This window comes from Pocillopora verrucosa, chromosome 9 (assembly GCF_036669915.1).
Source record: "Pocillopora verrucosa isolate sample1 chromosome 9, ASM3666991v2, whole genome shotgun sequence".
In the NCBI taxonomy this organism is placed as follows: Eukaryota; Metazoa; Cnidaria; class Anthozoa; order Scleractinia; family Pocilloporidae; genus Pocillopora; species Pocillopora verrucosa.
The window spans coordinates 16,630,872-16,651,833 of record NC_089320.1 but is presented as its reverse complement, the minus strand read 5'-3'; the positions used below and the strand labels follow the sequence as shown (position 1 = coordinate 16,651,833).

Sequence of the window (20,962 nt, the reverse complement as noted above, 5' to 3'; positions counted from 1 at the left end):
GCTACCGCAAACGTTTTAAGTACCACCGTGATACGGCCTCCAACCGACGTTGGAAAGGTCTATGATTGGTTTTAAAACTTGCAACAATCGACCACTTGCAACACTGAAAAACAAATCGCGACTTTGTGGCGAGGGTTTTCCGCCAGCAAAGCCTACCGAAACTTCATATTTGTTACGTAAGTATCCTACATTTGTATGATTTCTCATTGTGATTACTTCCGTTTCGTTTCCAAAAAGCTGACTGAAGAGTGAAGATAGCAGCCGTAAGATATGAATCATGTGCTCGGTTTTTAGAATTTCTCACGAGTTTTCATTGATTCATTTCTTCACGTGTGGGATGCGGCGAAGTGTAAGAACACAACTTACACACAGTCTACGCCTAGCCAGGAACAGACCGCTGTTTAAGTCTTGCGTCGGCAGCAAAGATCATATCACCATAGTGACGATAACCTTATGCAGCTGCCTATCATAGGGGGTTAAAGAGGGAGGGGGGGGTACTCTGGTAAAATGAGTACTGACGCCGGAAAAACGAGAACGGTGTTAGAATATCACTAAAAAATACAAAATTGTGATCCACAAATTAGCAGGTTCTATGCTCAAAAGAAGTTTTATTCTTCTTGACTGCATATATTATTTCAGGTAAAATAACCTCAAGAGAGTTCCAGGTGGCCAATATATACAAATACCTGCTTTGTTTGATACATCGCTTTTTACCGTCAAAGAAAGAAGCCGGGCGACTGAAGTCTCTTTTCAAAGTTAAAGATAATGGACAGGTGTATGAATTTATAGGAATCGCCATAACACGGCGATTTTAAAATGTGTTAGTGAATGTACATTTTGCGTTACGTTTTTTGTGTTAAATTCAGAAAATTCCCTACCGAGAATACTTAACCACGAAAAAGTCACTACTAAATTTCTCAGCAAAAATGTGCTCCACCAGTCGCAAATTTGGTAGCTCACCGGTGAATTTTCTAAGAAAGTATTCCTCTCCCCCCGCCTCCTCCCGGCCGGTGCAATTCAAATCGAAATGTTAGCGGCAGTGTGTAATTAACAAGACTACGTGATCTTAGTGTTTTCAAAGGCTAAACTTTTGATTATTTATCTTTTGAAGTTCACTCTTCAGTTTCCTAGAGACCTAAATATCACCTTTCTGGCGCTAAGAATATCATTTTCTTCCTTGCGGCGATGAAACTGAAAGCGAACTCGAGATGGAACAAATTGTTGACTTATTTCCTAGGGGATGAAATAATTTTTAGGGAAATATTCCTTACGACTTAATCATTTTACGTTGCGCAACCATTATCAGCTGTTTTTTGTCCTGAAACGTGTTTTTCAATATTCATTACTCCTGATATTGTAGCTCGGTTTTTAACCACGTAAATTTTAAGTGATTTGAGTTATAGAATATTTTACTTGAGCAGGTTTAGTGGAAGTAACCTAACCTCTGTGCCAAGATACGGTTAATGTATACGTCACGAGCATTTTCCATTTTTTTTTTTTTTTTAATACAGTCGAAATAGAAAATAATATTGGTAATTTTGGATAAAACTGCATCAAATGAGTCATCTGGGGTCAAATGTTTTCTTGAGGCATAAAGCGTGGTCAAGCCGGTACTATATTTGCTCCTTTTTATTAGTTATAACGAGGCCTAACGTTTCCTAGCGTAAACAAACAACCAAACACAACGAATACGTTCTGCTAGCTTCTCCATTTACAGTATTGCTCTTTTTGAGCAAATTTTTAAATCCGCGCGTGAATTTTATAAAAAGAAACATCAGAACAACGAGTCAAATTGGTAACAAAGTCTTGAGAGGCTCTTAAACACGGCTCCGAAATGTTGGCTCTCATCGATACAGACAGGTGTTTCAAACTGGCTAAACAACTTCCATATGCAAATTTACCAGCTCTTGTCACCGAGTAATCCAGTACGCCACAGCAAGCTTTATAATCGGCGCAGCATTTATTTTTGATGAAAACAGCAGTCATCCAGGCGACCATACGATGTTGTGCGCGATCTTCTCAGATTCGTCTCTGATCCTTGACCAAGACTCAGCCTTTTAAGTTCATATGAAGCGCTGTAAGCGATAGAAAAGCATGAATTCATCATCGCTTTCGTTGGACGAACTGCGTGTTTCCTTTCCCAGACAAGGATCGAATGTGCAAAAGCGAAACGTTGATGGGGAAGATAGCTATAATGGCGTTGACAACGCGAAAATGAACCGTCTAGCAGTCGACAGAGAACTAAGAAAAAGGGACACTTTACTTTCGGGAGATTATTTCTTCACGGACGGAAACAGAGAAGATGGAGATGTGCGTAGACTACCAATTATTAACCCAGCATCCAGGAAGCAGAAAAGCAATTCGCAGCAAGCACGAAAGGAGGTTGAAAGAGGAGATTTTAGCAGCCCGGGTATGGAAGACTTATCGACTTGGGGTAGACCAGCCACGGTAAATACAAGAAGAAGAGAAGTCAAACTTGAAGGAAACACAAACGTAAGGAATAAATCTAGATCTCCAAGGCCACGTAACTGTGAGGAAAAGGCAAAAAATTATGATATGGAAGATATCGGCTCTTTAGAAAATTCCCTTGGGCGTTTTGGCGATACACGCTTTCGCCAGTCCCTCGACCATTGCACCGAATTACACAGGCAAAACAGAAAGCTGAAATTATTTCACCCACCATCTAGTCCAAAACCGGACCTTGATTTCGAGGGAAAAGTCACCGAATTTAAAGAAATGGAGTTCTCGATAATCAAAGGCCAGAATACAAATTTAGCAGGGAGACGTAAGCACCGTGCTTTGCTAGAATCTCCACGAGCCCATGAAACGGAAATATTTCACGCCGAGTCACTTGATGCAAGAAAGACGCCGAATACTTCGATGACAAATTTAGGAAAGCCTGCTATAATGGGCCTAAAAGCAAACACTGAGGAAGGCCAAAGCCACTATGATGAAAGCACTAAACGATCTGATCTGCGATCCCCGAGACCCCGAAATTGCCAAGATTTTGGCCGAAAGTTCGAAAGTGATTCCATCGCCGAATCATGTGTTGTTGATAAGAAAGGTTCAAAAGGTCCTCCAAATTCCCACAAATTACCTCCCAAGCTTAATTTAAATGGGACAGCAAATTCTTTACAGTTGGAACAAAAGGGATTTTTGGCATCGTCACCAAAAGATATTTCTCCTAGGCTATCTCCAAAGGAATCTGAAAGTAACGACCAGCCTTTATTTGGTCTTTCGTCAAAAAGCCGTCAAGTGCAAGAACTCCCTTTAGATCTTCCAGAAAAAGTCACCAGGTTCATAGAGATGGAGTTCTCTATCATGAAAGGAGAGACTGCGAGACTGAGTCACAAACAGAAGTACGTCGTTTCCACCGATGCGGAGTGTCCTCGGGAAAAAGCCATGATTTTTCCCAATCGTTTGAACTCGCGAAAATCGGAACAAACTCTCTCGCTTTTACAAAGACGTGGTCGAATGAAAAAGAGCTCGTCCTTAAACCTGAAATAGTTTCACCTGTTTGATAGATAGATTACTTTTTGCACTGTGTTCACAATGACGTCAAACGTGGGTGTAGTTGGCGTTCTTTATTCCTGCATACTGGAGACTTTTTGACTGAAGACAGACATAACCGAGAGCATTTTTGATATGAACGCAGAAATGAACTTTTTTAACGAAAGAGGGAATAGCATGATTTTCAAGAGAACAGAGGGGGAAATCAGTCCTAATTGACAGGCACTAAGGGAGGGGGGACATGAAAAAAGGCGGAAAATACTCGAAGCAGTGGGATCAATTTATTACCTTTTTAATGATCTTGTATTTTTTTTAGCTTTGTTTGTTGTTCAGACACGATCAGACACTGACCCTTAAGCAATATCCTCCAATAATGTTGGAATTTCCTCCTCTGTTAACTCTTGGATAGCCTCCTCGTCCGATTCCTCAGCAGAGTGCTCGTCCGAGCTTGACTCTTCAGTTCTTTATCCGTTTAAACTGGCTTCTATTACAGGCACAAAGGGGGGGGGGGGGAATGGGGGGGAGGAGGGGGGGCATGAAAAAGGGAGAAAATGCTTGAAGCAGTGGGATCAATTTATTACCTTTTTAATGATCTTGTATTTTTTTTTTCGCTTTGTTTATTGTTCAGACACGATCTAATGTAATGAAAAAAACAATTGTTGTGCTTGTATGTATTAAACGTGAAGCTTGAAAATGTGGTTGCGGTTTAAGTTCTATAGTGTAAATGTCCATAAAGTTCCATGTTTCCAATTCTTTAGAGTCATTGAGTGACATCAGTCCCCGCATTGGGAGCGTTCGATAAACATGGCGGTACATTATCCTTACAAACAATAACAACAGAATTAAGAAATATATAAATGTACATACATTTTGACAGGTGTTTAGTTCAGAGTGAATGCTTCGTCCCCCAATTCTCCGTTTAACTCAGCATTAATAATTGCGATGCTTATAAAACTATTGATATCTTTGATTGCATCAAACACCTCTCCAGTTAACTCTCTTGAGGTGAGAAGCAAGTATACCCTCTGTTAATTGCATTCGCTTCTCCTTTAATCTTTTCACATTTCCTTTTTTCCCTTTTTTTCTACGCGATTGCCGACCTTTTCCAATGCGAGATGGAAACTTCCTTTTTAGTTTTATAGGAGCTGTTCAGTTGTCAGCTTATTTGAGACTTTTTGAAATTCTTCGCGGAGCATCTTTAGCTCATCACTTGCAAAGGGTTTTGGAGTATGGTCTTCTCTATACTCTATAAAGGACTTTCCGCTTTCTGTCGATAAGAGATTATAAACTGTTTGTAATCTTTTGTCTGTTGCTAATTTCAAGGTGTCATTTACGGTGGCCAAGCAGGACTCACACTTGACGTACAACATCATTATTACTCTTGAATTTTATGATGTTTTGATATACTCCCCACTTCTTTTTCTCAGAAGATTGTTTTCCCTTAGTCTGAAAAATCTTTACATTTTTTTGTGTTTTGACTGGCAGCACATCTGCTGTTGTTCAAGGTGATACCGTTTGAATCCGCCCTGTTTATTAAAATCAGCAGATTAACAAATCTGCTTAACAACGTTTACGTAAAACTTAAACCCTATCGGTGTGTGGGTTAGCAAGCAGAAATTGTTTCCATAATTCCTTTTCTGACGATGCCGAGTCCTTCCTCAGGACTAGTTGCTGTCCAGAGCGTCCAATCGATATAATTACCTGTTTTCTCCTCTAGGGAGTATTAGACGACTTAATACCAGTCAATTACATTGTTGTGGTTGTCTGTACTCGGCGGGAACCACTGATCTGATCAAAACAATAACCAATCAGAATGCAGTCGGAAAAACGCAGACACTGATTCTTGCTGTTTTCCACTGAACAGTACGTTTTCATCAATGGATGATTTTAATACAAGACAGAGTAGTTCTAAGGGTAATTTAGTGTTATCAACTGAGTTGATAACGTAAATTGGCTACCGTAAAGAGATACAAAGCCGACTTTTCGAGCGTTAGCCCTTCGTCGATCGCTCTGACGAAGGGCTAACGTTCGAAACGTCAGCTTTGTATCTCTTTACGGTGGCCAATTTACGCTATCGAGTCAGTTGATGATACTAAATTACCCTATACTCTCCCACCGACGCAGCAACGCAGTTTCTTTAGAAACTTACCCTCTTTATTCAGAGTGCTTCTTAGTTGTTTTCTGTTCCTCAGCTTCCTTCTTTGATGAAACGCACAGTCACAATCCTACCAATTTTTATCAGGCTCTGCAGCTTATGCTCTTTTGTTATTCCATGTTAGAGGTGATTTCCTCCAAAATAACACGAGTATGAAATTTTTTTTGTGAACGGTGACACTCGACCGTGAAAGTAATGTCTAACCTAAACTATTACAACAATGGAACGTCGACTGGTACCTACGTGTCACCCTGAAAAAGACCAAATTTATTGTCCCACGCTGCCACCTCTTCATGCATAAATTATGTGTTTGGAATTAATATTTCAGCTACATGCACGTTTAACCCACTTTTAAGTCGCCTGAGGCTAAGGATTCAACTGAGGGCAGGTAACAACAAAATCGAAAACGGTAAAGTACAAACTTAATTGTGTTGTCCCTAAGTTGTAATTTTCTTCCCAGAGTAATGGAGCTCAAATTTAATGGGATTTTAACAACGGTTTCTAAAAGTTAGGTTAACGGTAAATACTATTTTCTCAATTGGACAGTCAAAAATGTCAACAGACAAGGTGCACACTGACAACATTAGTTAAAAAGGAATTTTCAGGTAACTAAGAATTAGTAACATTTAAATGTTGTCAAAATTTCCCACATGTGGGGGGTCAGGTCATTAATGTAACATTTGCTTTCTCTCTGTTTCTTGACTTTTCGTGATGTTCGAAGCCTTCTAGTGCAACTAATTTTATGTTAAGACACAGAGTAAAATCGCAGCAGTCTCGTCATATTCCTCATTTTCAGAACTTGTTCTTTCACTCGACAGGTTAAAGGGGTACTAACAACTTCCTGCACCCGAATTTTTCCGAAACTTACCTTCGCTTACACTTGAGTCGTTGAAGAAAAAAAAAGAAAAGAACAAAAAGGAAAACAAAAAATAAAAGGGAAATTTGATCATATTGTACCTACGCATCACCTGCTCTCAGTTTTAAATTTTAAGTTTCATCAAAAATTTCATCTATCTGTCTTCTCTCGTGGGTTTAGTTTCTAAAGAAACTGTGGTGCTGCGTCGATGGGGGAGTATAAAAAGATAATTTGGTTTTATCAACTAAGTTAATAACGTGAATTGAACACCGTAAAAAAGTTTCTAAGCTGGCGTTTCGAGCGTTAGCCCTTTCGCTCTGACGCGTGACGGCACTTCCTGACCTACGTTCGGTTTAAATCGTATCTCCCCATGTTCGCTTCAAACAAAAATTTTGAAAATAATATTCTGTGATCCTGATCTTTGCATCTAAAGAATTTCTACCTTCTTCTTCAGATGTTACTGCAGATTGTAATTTTTGGCTGGTTATTCTTCATAGCAAGTGAGTCACCGAACGTATCATAACATCAACCCCATCAGCGACACCCTCGTGCATGCTAGTCTAGCTTTGACGGAAAAGTTTCCAGCAGATTTGTTTTCAGTTTTAGCCCAGTTTCAGTTTTAGTTTTTTTATTTATCGTTTTTACTTGTTTCTTTGTTTGACGCAAGTGAGTCATCTGGCACACTCGTCAGCGGTACCAACTTAAGGTATATCTAGCTCATGCGCAGAGCCATATAATACACGCAAAGCTAGTCATGACCAGCTGTTGCGTCCTTGTCAGGACTCATGTTTATAGCAAAACCGTCAGTATTTGCCCATTACTACTGCGACGGTTGCGAAGCTCTCAAATTGCACCAGTTCCGTCCAAACAATGCAGGTGGTTTCTGTGTGTTGGGTAGCTGTCACTACCGTCATATAGTGCAGGATGAGTAACTAATAGGGGCGGGGGAGAGGGAGGGTAATCCTCGCATTTTCATGATCCAACCTTTATGAAATGGTTTATTCAAGTCAACAACGAGAGAATATCAGGTGGGGAAAAAGCGCGAATCCGAAGAATTCACAACTCGGCGCTCAACAACAAAATTTCTTATTTGATGTAACATTGCAGGAATATTGACATGAAATTCAGATTGGTTCCCTGGGTGTAACCCGTTGAAACCTTACCCCACCCCTTTGAAGAATCCCTGCCACGCCCCTGCCCTTGCTATGTCTCTCCAGTGACTGGAATCAGTTTACAGCACTAACTTAGCTTTGTTCTACGGCTGACAACTAAAAGAGAATATAACAACAATTTTGATCCATAGGAGCAGAATTTAAATGCCACGAGAAAATAGACATGGTTATTCTGCTTGATAGCTCTGGAAGTGTGTCAGAAGAAGTATTTGGAAAGACCAAGAAATTCGCAAGAGATCTTGTTAAACTCTTTGATATTTCAAAAGAAAAGACAAACGTGGCCATCTTAACGTACAGCCAATACGTTCGAGTATTGAGGAGATTCGACGATGAAGTTTCAATAGAATCCGTCTTGAGAGCTATAGATAGAGCCAGATATGAAGCGTCGTTCTCTAGACTGGATTCTGCACTTGAAAATGTCCGGTATAAAATCTTCAAGAAGGAGCAGGGAGCAAGGTCCTCTTCAAAAGGTATGAGAAGGACGCCTCGGTGTTTGTAAACCTTGTGCTGTGTCAACCAATTTGCAAACTATAATCGGGTGATGTATGATAGATATAAAGATAAGACGCTGGTGAGGGCGCTTGCTTTGCACCGACATAGTACACGCATGATCAATTTGATCCAGTCTGAAGTTTAAAAACGATCTTCCACACCATTCACCAGTTTGGATTTCAAAATCTGGATCAATGTCAGTATCTTAACAACTGTACACCACCCCTAACCCAACAACAAGCAACTCATAACAAGATAGGTTTAATGTGAGGGGAGGGGAGGGGTAGGTGTGCAATTGCTCACGTACTGACATTGATACCAAAATCTTTTGTCGAATTGTGGGGATCACTCAGGACATTACCACATCTTAAAATGGAAAAATGTCGGTCCTCGTAGTGTCATGTTAATAAACTTTAAACCTCACGGGAGTTACGTAACCCAGAACTATCAAGGAATCTATTAATATTCGTTTCCGTTCAAAACCGCGTGTGTTGGAATTTTCTTGTCAGTTACAGTTTATTCGTTGTGTATTAAAGGTCTTTTCTTAAAGTGGAGTCGTTTCGCGTTTGAAGAACACAACAGTGGGGCCTGAAATAAAACAATCTGACTGGTTGATTGTAGACTATCACTGACTATTATCACTCTTTAAACTCCTCAATCCTTTGTTGGCTTTACAGGTGTTAAGAAAGTTCTCGTGGATGTGACAGACGGTTTTAGTTCACTGGGAGTCGAATTCACAAAGAAGTTAGCCGGCTCTCTCAAGAGAACTGGCCTCGAGTTATTCTCGGTAGGAACCTCTGATCTCCAGTACAAAAGTGAAATTGAAGTACTAGTTAGTAAGCCGAGCAAATCTCATGAACTCTTCAGAGACCTTAGGAAGAGTTATTTTAAGAAAGATGAAATAGAGCAGTTTGCGAGAGACATTTGTAAAAAGCAATGAAAAGAAATACTTTTGAACAAACATATAACTTGACAAGAAATAAATGATTGATCAGTGTTCAAATGTGTCAGTGCCTCGCCAGGATGGTTTCAGGACTTTTGTGTTCTAGTTCTGATCGGGTACCCTTGCGTACAACATTTGATTATCTCAGTGTCCCCCCAGAACTGACGATTTTTTCTTGTGAAAAAGTTTCTTGAAGTCATAATAGTTGGCCTTTGGCCACGAAATAAATTCTTTACTGACCAACTTCTTTCAGTTTACTAAAGATGGCTGAGTCAAGTTGACGCTTTCCTTTCGGTATGCCTAAGACTTCCAAGTTATTACATTTAAAAAAAAACTCAAAAAATAAGAAGTATGTAGACATACCCATAAAACAAAGTGAAACAGAAGTGCAATTAAGCTTATAAATCCACTCTACCCAATGAATTATATCATTACGTGATGGGCTCCTGATTATATGCATTTCAGCAAAATTCATTGCTGCTATTGTGCTTTCTCCAGGGGCGAGACTCGTTCAGGCCGTGTTGACACCTGGGAATGCATGCGGAAGTTGTTTAGATTTACTGATGAAATGGATTTCAATTTTTTCAGAACGACAGAAACATAACATTTATTTCTGTCAAATATTCTTTCAGCGTTTTGCATATGTTTCCATGGTAACAAATGCTATATGCGCGGATACTAAGCGCCAGAAATACATATAATATACCCATAATGCCTTTCGGTGATGTCTTGAGAGAACTCCCCCGTCTATCACTACACCGGGTAAAATTCCTTCAACCGAAAATAGAAATTGTACCCATAATTCTCCAAATGTAGACTACATTTTCGCTAGTATTTTAAAATCTTCTGGCTTTCCTTTTATTTTGGAATCACCATGAGTAAGTAGCACTTTTCTCGAGGCCTTACATCTCGCTCAATCTTTTTGTTGCTGTTGGGGACTAAATATGATCTCATTTGTCTGAAGGTCGGAAAGCACGCGTTACTTTTAGCTACAAGCCCGAACAGGAAGATGAACTAACCTTGGAAGTTGGAGACATCATTACTAATATAACTGATGTGGACGTTGGTTGGTGTGAGGGAGAATTGAACGGAAAGAGGGGAATGTTTCCAGATAATTTCGTCGAGGAGTTCAGCACGCCTGGCGAGGAAGTAGCAAATGCTGCACCACTTCCGAGCTCCAATTCTAAAACAGGTCAGGTGAAACATGAACTAAGAGTAAGAGAACGTTTCCTTATAGATTATCGAATCTTTTTATTGGAAAAAAAAAAACGTAATTCGGGTTTGGCGGGATTTATTTCATGACAAGCTGTTTCGCATAGTTCTCAAATATCGATTTCATTTAATTCGTATTTGCATATGACTGCAAGTTATATTTGAAGTTGAATAATCTTTCTTGCTAAATTTTCGTGAGTTCAGTAGCCCTGAGTTTTTCAGTTTTAGTTAGAGCTATGTTATACTGAATTAACAAATGGCTTTTAATTTTGCTTATAAATGTCCCCATAACAAAAATCTCGCGTTCTTCCTGTTTGAGATCTACGAAATACTACAGTTTCGATTTATTATTCTCTCTTGAAGCTTGTTTACCTCATTTGTGAAAATTGAATAGCGTTTTCAATTTGGACCTATCTGTTTGCTCTTTAATGTATACTTTGAACTTTCCACTTCGGCTGACATGCATGAATATTACAAGGATATTTTTGTGTGGTATTCGAAACTCTTCCTTAACTGATGTCTACTTTCAATTTATGAGGTTTTCTGATCGCTTTCGAAAGGAGGTTTCTATGTTAATTAGACATTTTCCTCTAACGGTTAACCCTTCCAAAGTGAAACTATCAATTTAACAAAGAGATGAACTGATCAGTGGCAACTTTGGAATTTGAAGTAAGAGAACAGAGCAGTGGCATGAAGGGAAGATAATGTGTCTGTAATGAACCTGCCATAATTCAGTATGTTCTGTTATCAGTTACCAGTTTTCTCTGGAAAAGATTAGATGGTTCCAATAAGATTGGCTTTTATTTGTCCAAGATACAATTTGCTGTGAAATAAATTCCATTTGAACTGCTGATTGAAAGCTATGATCTTAGCAGGTGGGCTGCAGTTTCAGTATCTGCAGTAAAGATGGGATTTGAAATCAAGCTTCTCAGATACCAGCAGTCAAGATTGAGGAGCCAGGCTTGTTTCTTTCAACATCATACCACCTGTAGAGACCTGGGGCAAATGATTGGGTGTGAGGAAAATGGAGGTTCTGATTCCAAGAAAAAGTTCACTTGATTGCCAGTCAAGAAAACTTTCTCTTTTAGACTCTTTTCTTTTCCTTTGGTCTGATTATTTGCCCCTGGGTTTTTTCTTTGTGAATTTTTCTTTAGTAAAGTATGTTTTGTTAAAAATTTTCTTGAAATTGCTTATTGTAGGAAAGAAGGCCAAAGTAGCATTTGATTATGAGGCACAAGATGCTGATGAATTGACATTACATATGGGAGATGTTGTGGATTTTATGGAGGAAGTAGAAGAAGGCTGGTGGAAAGGCAAATTGCATGGAAAAGTTGGTGTCTTTCCATCTAATTTTGTTGAAATGATTGAGGAAGAGGACACCAATCCAAACCAAGACAAGCCAGCACAGATAAAAAGTAATTCACGATTATTTGACATATTACATGTGCATGTATACTCTGGACAGCCAGTTGTTGTATTGTATCAAAATATTACTTAATTTTTGCACCTGAAACTAAATTAGTTTTATACAGGTGTGTATACTAATTTTTGCATTTATCTGCTCAAAAATGCCTGAATTCAATTACAGTCCACTCCCTGGGTTAAATGTGTTAAAAAATCCCTAATGTTTTTTTCCCGAGGCTCTCAATAAATAGAAAAACATCTCTCTTTATGTCATGACCAAGTTTGAAATTTTACCTTTTTTCTTATTCCATTCACTCAAGTGAAGCATGCAATTTTTACCAATCCTGACAGTATGTGGAATGAGTATCATACATGAATCTGTTAATTGCTTAGTTTATCATAGGATTTCTGTGGCTCTGCCTTAGAGCCTCAAAGCAAGAAACCTGAGGGTCTGAGATTTGATTCCTAGTGAGGGCTCAGAATTTTTTCTTTGTTTCATGCTTATGACAAAATGAAAAAACTTCTTCCTCTAGGTCCTCCAGTAATTTCATACAAGTACAGTACACTTGTTGATTGATCTACTGATTTTAAAACTAGAGTGTGTACAAAACCATGCCATCCTCAATAACAGCAATGTCATAACTTGTGAAGAGAACTTGAGTTGGTGGCTTGATAGTGTCCACACAATACATTTCCTTTAAAACTATTGGGTAATTTTTATTGATTTTCATTCATTTCAGCTGAAAAAGAGCCAACTGTCAGTCATGGTCGAATAGGAGTTGCAGTACTCGAGGATCATGATGCTGGTATCAATAAAAGACATTCTGGTGTAGAAAAGGCTAAGCAGTTGCCTGGAGGGGGTATGGGATTTGGTAACCTCGTTAACCCCGACATGCTTGCTAAGAAACTCAAGAAAGTCCATCATGACGAAAAGAAGGAGAAAAAAGACAAACTTGAAGATAAAAATGTTCCTGCTGAACCAAGCAAGACTGCTGCCACTGCAAAGGCACCTTTGGTATGACTTTATAAATTTTCTCTCTAAGTCTCTAGGCCTTTATCTTCCGAATGCCAGGAAGAAACAAATTTATAGACCTTGGTCATGTATTATGTTTCTTATGAGAGTCAAAAATTATATTGATGATATTTGGCCAATGGATGATGAAAGGCACAATTAATGTTTACTTGCAGATTTACTAAGGTTAAAGTGATATTTACCTCTCATGGTTAGAAAAATTTAGCAAAACTGGTGGGAAAAAAACCAGATATTTTTGAGGACATAAAGATCACTTCATGACATTGTTTTGTCCTCAAGTGCAAAATCATTTGCACCGACCAGAATCATAAATTTGCATGACTGTATACCTTGAATGTGTTGCAAGGAGAAATTCTATAAACAGGATTTGGTGTGATGTCAGCACAGAATTTACAGTTTTTGTCCATTTAGAATCAAGACTTCAAAATTTGTTTAAGTGTTGATACTTGACTGGACTTATTGTAACTTACAGGGGTTTTAGTTTTAGGTAAGCAATAAACAACACTATTCAGCATAAAATCCAGTGATATAATCTTTTACAGGGTGCCAAATCAAGGCCTGCACCCCCTGTTCCATCCACTCCTCCAATAGTTCAACCAGGTATATTTTTTGCATTGTTCACCCTTTATACCCTTATATCAGTATGCATATTCTCCATACTGTTCTCTATGCATTTCATATGGTACCTACATGGAGAATTTGTCTTGAACAGTTAAGAGCTTCTTTGGTAGGTGGTCTTTCCTTTGTTCTCATGACCTTTATTAATTAATGTTTCATCAGATATGATACTGTAAGCATAAATTAAATGCTGGTCACTCGTAGGGGCTAAAGCTCAAGAGCTATGTTAACCATTTACGCCATGATATGGCAAGAAAGAGCTAGTTTTAATACTGCTGTTTCATTTACCATCTAGTAGATCTGGTTCATGCAAGTGTGTTTGTGCTAATCTTACGTATTTTATTTTTAGCCAAGAAACTGACTGAACGTGCAAAAGTCATGTTTGATTATGAGCCTGAAAATCCTGATGAACTTAAATTAAGAGAAGGAGATATTGTCGTTGTTACGAACCAAAACATTCCTGACACAGAGGGCTGGTGGGAAGGAGAGCTAAATGGAATAGCTGGTGTCTTCCCTTCTAACTTTGTTGAACTGCTACCAGTAGGTGCAGAAGAAGTTTTATCAAAGGTATTGGGTTTTTTTTTTCTTAGCACCTGATTTTATTGTGCTCTAAGATTAAATTGTGCTTCAATCCTTCACCAAAATCTTGGCAAAGTTCAGACAAAAGATTTGAAAATGAACACATGTAGCCAACAGTACCCTGCAACCCTTTTGCAATGTTGGTTAGCACCCTGGAAACAGAGAGAAAATTGTAGCTGGTTTAAAAGTCACTAATACAGTGTAGAAGTGGGGTGCATCCATCTTGGAATTCTTCTATAAGAAATAGGATTTTCACAACAGATAAGCACATTTTGCCAGATTTGGGCATAGTGGTGTGGGTGTTCCAATGGTGTTTAACCAGGATCATACAGCTGTACACTTTAAGAAGGTTTCAGTCCACCAATTACTCTAGTTTCTTGTGCCTATGGTTGCATGAAATTGCACAAAGTTTATTGAAATTTAAATTTAGTTATGTTTTGTCTTTTGGTGACTTGGTGCACTCAATATTTCTCTAGTTTCAAATATCCTTCTCTCCTCAAAAGTGTGAAACTCATGATAATAATAATGAATACAATACTGTTTAATATTGTTGAGCACTCCTATCATTAGCTGATAATATTAGTTGAACTTTACTTAGTTTTTACTTCCTCCAGAGTGACTGAGCTGCCATTAGAAAAGTTGCTGGCTGGAATTTTACAAAAGGGATCTCAATGTTTGTATGTCAGAGAGAAAAAAAAGGGTTTATCTGGAGGTTCTACTGTGTTGTACATATGAACACTGACACTGCTATTGCCTTATTACCAGGCTCCTGCTCCTGCTCCTGCTCCTGCTCCTGCTCCTGCTCCTGCTCCTGCTCCTGCTCCTGCTCCTGCTCCTGCTCCTGCCCCACCTCAGACTCACAAGAAAAGTGTTCCAGTTTTGCCTATGAAAGATGAACTGAAAAAATCTCCAAGTAAGTATTGTGGCCTCTGTTGCACTCCTTTTTGTAATAAATTGGGATACTTTGACAAAGGCAGCAACTCAACATCATTTTGGCCCTCCTGCTCTTTCAATGTTTTTTTTCTCTCGGCACATTTGCACCCCTTGTGTTGTAAATCCATGTGGAAAGGATTAGAGGAATTTAATTTGTTCACACACCTGTAGTATAAATTATGTAACAGTACTGTCTTTGTACTTGTATCAAAGTTGCCTGCAGATACAGGTAGTGATTTAAGCCTTTGGGACCACTATTTTTGGATCTCTGCATCTGCAGATATTTGCTAAAGCCAACTTTATACGCTTGAAACCTGTTTGAGGAGGTAGCTTAGCCAAGTGGTTTGAGGAGATCAATCCATAGGCTGCACTCCTTAAATAGCCAATGTTCTGCCTTGGGCAGGATAACATTTTTAACCATTTTGCGGTTATTTATACATACATTTTAAATATTGTTCATTTATGTTGGCCCCAAATTGCCCCATGGAAGCTTGGGAATAATTGATTCAAATATGTGTTGCACAACCCTTGAGCTGTTAATAATAGATTTGTTAGCTCATTCACTTCTCTGTTTTTGATAGTGTACCTGTATCTCTCTGCTCAAATCCACTCAGATGTGGTAGACTATCAGTTTAGTGCACTATGACCCCAATTGCTTCTCTGTGCAACTTTTGTGTGATGAATTACAAATCAAATCCTGACAAATTTCCTTCCTCTGGTTTAACTTTTTGTTAACCCTTCACTCCCAAGATATCATTATTTGTTCTCCTTACTGTCTGCCATATCATTCTCACTGTGTTTGTTCAGAGAATTTGGTAGTGGATCAACTGAATCATGCCCTCATGATATTTTTCTCTATTCTCATCACTTGTCTGCTTGATATTAAATTGATATAATTATAAGGAGAAATTCTGTCTTGGTCACTCATGGGAATTTAAGGGTTAACTTTTGGATTGTGCAGTTATGACTTGCGCCATGTTTATTTCATTTTGTTAAGAACTATCAAGGAAACATTCCCCTCCTGTCTCTCCTAAAGAAGAATCAAATGCTGATGCTATCCCAGAAGTCAAGAAACCTGTCAAAGATACAAGTGGGGAGCCCCCAGCTCCAGTGCCAGCCAAACCAAAGCCACCAGTGGCAGGTCAGAAGCCTGTTTTACCACTCAAGAAACCTTTACCAATCCATAAGAAACCTGCCACTAAAGGTATACCAAAGAAGCCTGAGAAGAAAGCTGAGATTGAAAATAGTAGTGTTGCTAAGAGTACTGAGGAAATGAAGGATCTTGTTGATGGCCTTTCGGCAGAGAAGCAACTATCACAGGAAGAAGGGATCAGTAAACCTCCTGAGATCAAGATGGAAAATGTAGAAGGTGACCTCCTTGTTTTGATGATAGCTTAAGTTAATTTAGCCTACATGAAGTGTTCCTAAGTGAAGGGACTACCCTAAGTAAGTACATGTACACATATATGGCAGTGTAGTTTATGCCATGTACACAAAGAGCAGTCCAACCATTGAGTAGTTAACTATGAAGTTTTTTTTTTGTAAGATTTAAAGTGAGTGTTTTTTTGCTGAAAAGGTGGTATTGTTAAGTATTAGTTTTGATTGTTGTAGCTTATCTTCTTGTATACATCTTAAGTTGATGACAGAAGCTGATGGCAAACACTGCAAAATACTGTAATGTGTGAAGTTTGCTTTTTGCATACTATGAGATGTAACCCTTTTAAAGACAAATTTCTACCAAATAGCAGTTCGATCAAAATAACAGTACTATAAGATATGAGTTGCAAGCATTGCTGCATATAAATGTAAACCTGTATGCATTTATTCATTACTGTTCTTTGCAATTTCAAGACCTTGCAGCTGTATGTTAAACATTTCTACTTTTATGCAGCCAAATCACTGGTATATCCAGCGACTGCTCAGAGGCATCAGTCTTTTAACAGGTGTTGAATTAGCAAAAAGTTGAATTGGTGGCTTTTAAGAGTGGTAACATAATGATGGCCAATTAAACCTTGTTGGGTACAACGTCATGAGGAAATTTTGGTTGTTCAAAATAACTCTTTGTTTCATTGCAGAAGGAGTGTCCTTAGATGACATCCCAGCCACAGAGACATTAAATCACCTGACTGCCAACCGAGCAAAGAATCTGCAGAAGAGGCCACCATCCAAGGTTTAGCAAGTCCTTGTTTGTTGAAATAATATTATTTTGATTATCAGTTTTTTGCTGGAAGTACTTGTACTGTAGCAAAGCCAAGTGGTTAAATTTGTGACCTGCAAATTGTTAATTCGAGCTCTGAACCAGCTACAGTATAGCCAACTAAATTACTTTTTGCCTATATGGATCTTGTTGATCTTCTTAATCGTGAAAGCCTTTGCACAATGATTAACATTACTGTTAGTAAACATTGGAATGTTTTTCAATAATTAATGCCTGGGGCTGAGCAAACTGTTGTGATCTTTCACTTGCGAACTCACTGAGAATGGCTCTCTCCTCAGCACTTATTTATTAAGACATTTGCCAAGAACTTAGTCAAATAAGTTTTCTTTAGCGTTGTTTATCTTGCTGACTTCTCCTCCTGCTTTTTAGTTGGGAGCAGTTACTTATCACTCTCCTAGGCTCTTTGGATTTTGTCAATTATGTGTATACTACCAGCAGTTTTGATATAGATCTGATGAAAACGTTTAAACTACAGTGTACTTTTGTTGTAGGAAGGACGAACGGACTCAGCTCGCTTAAGTGGAGGCTTACTAGAAGAGCAAATAGCGGTAGGTTGTTATGTTTATTCCTGTTGGGGGGAGGGGGCGGGGGGTTAGATTTGTGAAACGAAATTAAGCAATCACGGAAGCCAGACGGAAGAAAGGTTAACATTGTAAGAAGCCAGTAAAAATTTGAACGATTTTGTTTCCTAGGAAACTAACAAACAGCCTCCAGAGCGTCCTAAAGAACCGCCTAGAGAACCTTCCTGGAAAAAAGAAGTTAGGGAAGCTCGGGAAAAGAAACAGGTTGCAGAAGAAAAGGTAAGGGTAATCGGTAAAAAATTTTGTTAGACTTCTGTTTCAGTTATCGTAGTTGTTGCTTTTGTTGTGTGAGGCTCAAAATGGCGAAAGTTTAGCAGTAACCGAAAATCAAACAAAAAGGAAGGCACTCGCAAAAAGCTTTTGATAAAGTAAACAGCTGTCTATTTTTTATTTTAAGCCACCTCCTTTGCGGTCGTCCAAAACGGAGGCACTAGAGAAACGAAAATCTCTAAAAGAAGAAGTGCCCGTACCACCAGTCCAAAAAGTTGAGCCTTTTACAACAGCGTCAGGTGAGGTGGAGAAGCTGCGAAAGGAGATTGTGGAGCTACGAGAGATGATGGCTAATATGGATAAGAAACATGACGATGCTATCAAGAGAATGGAGGAAAAGTTTACCCTGGAAATAGAAGGACTCACAAATGACTTTGATGAAGAAAGGAAACGCAATGCAGCGCTCAAGGTGGAAATAGACAGAATTAAAAGGCGTAATGCTCGCCATGATACTGGAACCTCAGCTTGACTGAAGAGAACACAGGATCTTTTCATTTTTTTTTTTTTTTCCGCGGCAAAGGTAAATTGATACTAGTGTAGATGCGAGGAAAAAGATAGAGGAAAAAGGTGGTAGGACATATAACTCATAAATTTATTGAACAGAAATAACCAATGCAAGTCACTAACAGAACAGTAATTCGCCACAAATTCCACAGGAGAAGCTGTGATGATACTACCGACACTTGGTGGTACATACTTACATACATGTGATAACCACGGTTTCGAGTCAGGAGTTAGTTCAGTCACACACGACTGCAATTCGATTTAACAATGATAATTATTTTTAACAGCCATGCATACTTACCTTTCAGTCAATAACACTTTGGCAAGGTACAAAAATCATGAAATACGACAATAAACAGGAGAGGAAATTGGAAAGAATTGCAAAAGAAAAACATGAATGATAAAAGCTTGATTTTGCGTTATACGTTTTCCCCATGTCATCGGTCACCTGAAGTCACCACTCTGTGTCTTTATAACAACTGAAAACTAAAAAAAACCCTACTAAGAGAGGAGAAGTATCAGAGCCGTAGAAAAAAATGATTTGATCACATATCATTATTTTTTTTTACAATTGATATGGAGTGCAAATCGTTAAGCTTCATTTGTTTTCAATATGTACAGATTTGCTGAGTCAGGTGCTTTTGTTATTGCCTGTCTTCAAACTTTGTAACCTGTACAGCTTTTTTTGAAAAGAGATCAGAGGTTCAACAGTAACATTTTCTTTCTCTCTTTTTTTTTTTAATCAAATCAATGTACAAGCATTGTTAACATATATCCTATTAATGTTTCTTGGGATAACTATTTTTGTCCGATGGTGTTTTACGACAGTGTCTTCAATAACTAATAGAGGAAAAAGGTGGAAGGACATAAAACTCATAAATTTATTGATCAGAAATAAGACGTTCTTGTCATAAACTGGAATGATCATGTGTGAATAGGTTAATTTGTAGCTTTTAACACCTATGTATCTCCTAATGATTTCTTCTTCACCTAAATCATGGCTGCATCTATGAAGGGTATTTAAAGGACTATTGGATCTGGAAAGCAGTAACACGTTTGCTTCAACGAAGTTTTGGGGTACTAATTAAGGGAAGGGGGTAAAAAATGTTCACAAAAAAATAATTAAGTTCGTTTTTCTTTATTCAGGGTTATATCAGAGTAAAGAATGGTCTAAAAAACAGGAAAACATTATGAACAGTTAGAGTAGATTGTCGTTCTCCAAGTACGATTTGTTTGGTTACTCTCAATAGGAAACAGTACTTCATAAAATAACAAAATATGTGAAAAGGATTTCCTTTTTAATTTTTTTGAATAATAGCAAATTGCAAACTTCTGTCATATAAAATTATACAGGCAACATCATAACAAGGGTGGGAAGGGTCCAAGTGCAAGGAAAACAAAACTTTTCCACCCATTGGATCATGATGATAGCTTTCGAATTTGAAGTTTGAACATATTTTCTAGGTTAGTGTTAAACTCATTTGGGGCTATTAAAGGTTTCAAAGTTTAAACCTATTTGGGGTTATCAGAGGTTTCACATTTAGCCTCTCAAGTGAGTTTGGCTCTTTCCCTCCATTGTGAGCTTGACCACTGTTTAAAAATTCACGGCTTAGCTGTTGGTGTGTGGACTGCTTCGTAACATTTAGTTGGTAGAATTTCATTTATAGGTGCAAAGTCAAAGTGAAAAAACAAACAAACAAACAAAACGTGAGAATTATGAGGGGATTAGCTTCTGGTTCTTTGGTTTGTTCGCGGGTTCGTTGACAGTGAACAGTTACCTCTTTTTACGTATCTTTTTTTTTGTTGTTGTTTTAGTTTTTTTCTATAGGGTTATTTCAATACAGGTAAAAAAAGTAAGACTAGGCCCCAAAAATAGTTCGTGACACAGATAGCTATTCCTGATGCGGAGTCTAAGGTCTTCGAAAAAGGCATAGAATGAATTTTTTTAAAGTAGAAATTTTCTAATAGTTGTAACCCCGTAAATCAGTTGTCAATTTTACAGGAGGGATAGTGTCGAAAGGTCATATGCATAACTTTTCTAGATGAAATTTAGAATTGCGTTTAGAATTCACACGCTTATTTGACTTCAAGTCCACTTTAACAACCACAGAATCGTTGCAGAATTTCGTCAAATAATTGATAGTTTTGATAGAATAGTAGGAACTTTTATAATTAGTTAGAATAAAATGAGAGTGTAAAACATGTCCCTGGTCTTGATTAAAAATTGCGACATTCAGTTTTTTTTTTTTTCGGTCTTGTTGTTTTTGGTTTGGCTCTTTAGTAGCGCCATGCAACAGAGTAAAGGCCGTCGAAAACTAGTGGGTATTCTCTGGTTTTTGATTAGGGCCACGATCACTTTCCCACTGACGAAGGACTAACGCTCGAAGCATCAGCTTTGGGAACTCTTTACGGTGGCCAATCTACGATATCAACTCAGTTGATAAAACCAAATTAACTTGTCACCAAACAGTAGCCACAGAAC

The 20,962-nt window shown here is 38.3% G+C and overlaps 2 protein-coding genes across 4 annotated transcripts; both read left to right on the top strand.

Annotated features, from left to right (window-relative positions):
* The first annotated feature begins 6,020 nt into the window (after positions 1 to 6,020).
* LOC131780705 (matrilin-3-like) lies at positions 6,021 to 9,181 on the top strand. Of its 2 annotated transcripts, none has more exons than XM_059097315.2 (4): positions 6,021 to 6,074; positions 6,976 to 7,021; positions 7,825 to 8,163; positions 8,863 to 9,181. In XM_059097315.2, exons 2-4 carry the CDS (start codon positions 6,976 to 6,978, stop codon positions 9,123 to 9,125), a joined length of 648 nt encoding a protein of 215 aa, XP_058953298.1. In that variant the 5' UTR covers positions 6,021 to 6,074; the 3' UTR covers positions 9,126 to 9,181. The 2 variants fall into 2 exon arrangements, with proteins under 2 accessions (XP_058953298.1, XP_066028701.1); XM_066172604.1 differs by lacking the exon at positions 6,021 to 6,074 and adding an exon at positions 6,222 to 6,270.
* A 684-nt stretch (positions 9,182 to 9,865) lies between these two features.
* Positions 9,866 to 20,716, top strand: LOC131780329 (SH3 domain-containing kinase-binding protein 1). Of its 2 annotated transcripts, none has more exons than XM_066172166.1 (12): positions 9,866 to 10,006; positions 10,093 to 10,320; positions 11,540 to 11,755; positions 12,485 to 12,759; positions 13,320 to 13,377; positions 13,745 to 13,962; positions 14,740 to 14,887; positions 15,944 to 16,276; positions 16,983 to 17,077; positions 17,617 to 17,673; positions 17,818 to 17,925; positions 18,104 to 20,716. In XM_066172166.1, exons 1-12 carry the CDS (start codon positions 10,003 to 10,005, stop codon positions 18,443 to 18,445), a joined length of 2,082 nt encoding a protein of 693 aa, XP_066028263.1. In that variant the 5' UTR covers positions 9,866 to 10,002; the 3' UTR covers positions 18,446 to 20,716. The 2 variants fall into 2 exon arrangements, with proteins under 2 accessions (XP_066028263.1, XP_058952926.2); XM_059096943.2 differs by having other exon boundaries at positions 15,905 to 16,276.
* The last annotated feature ends 246 nt before the right edge of the window (positions 20,717 to 20,962 follow it).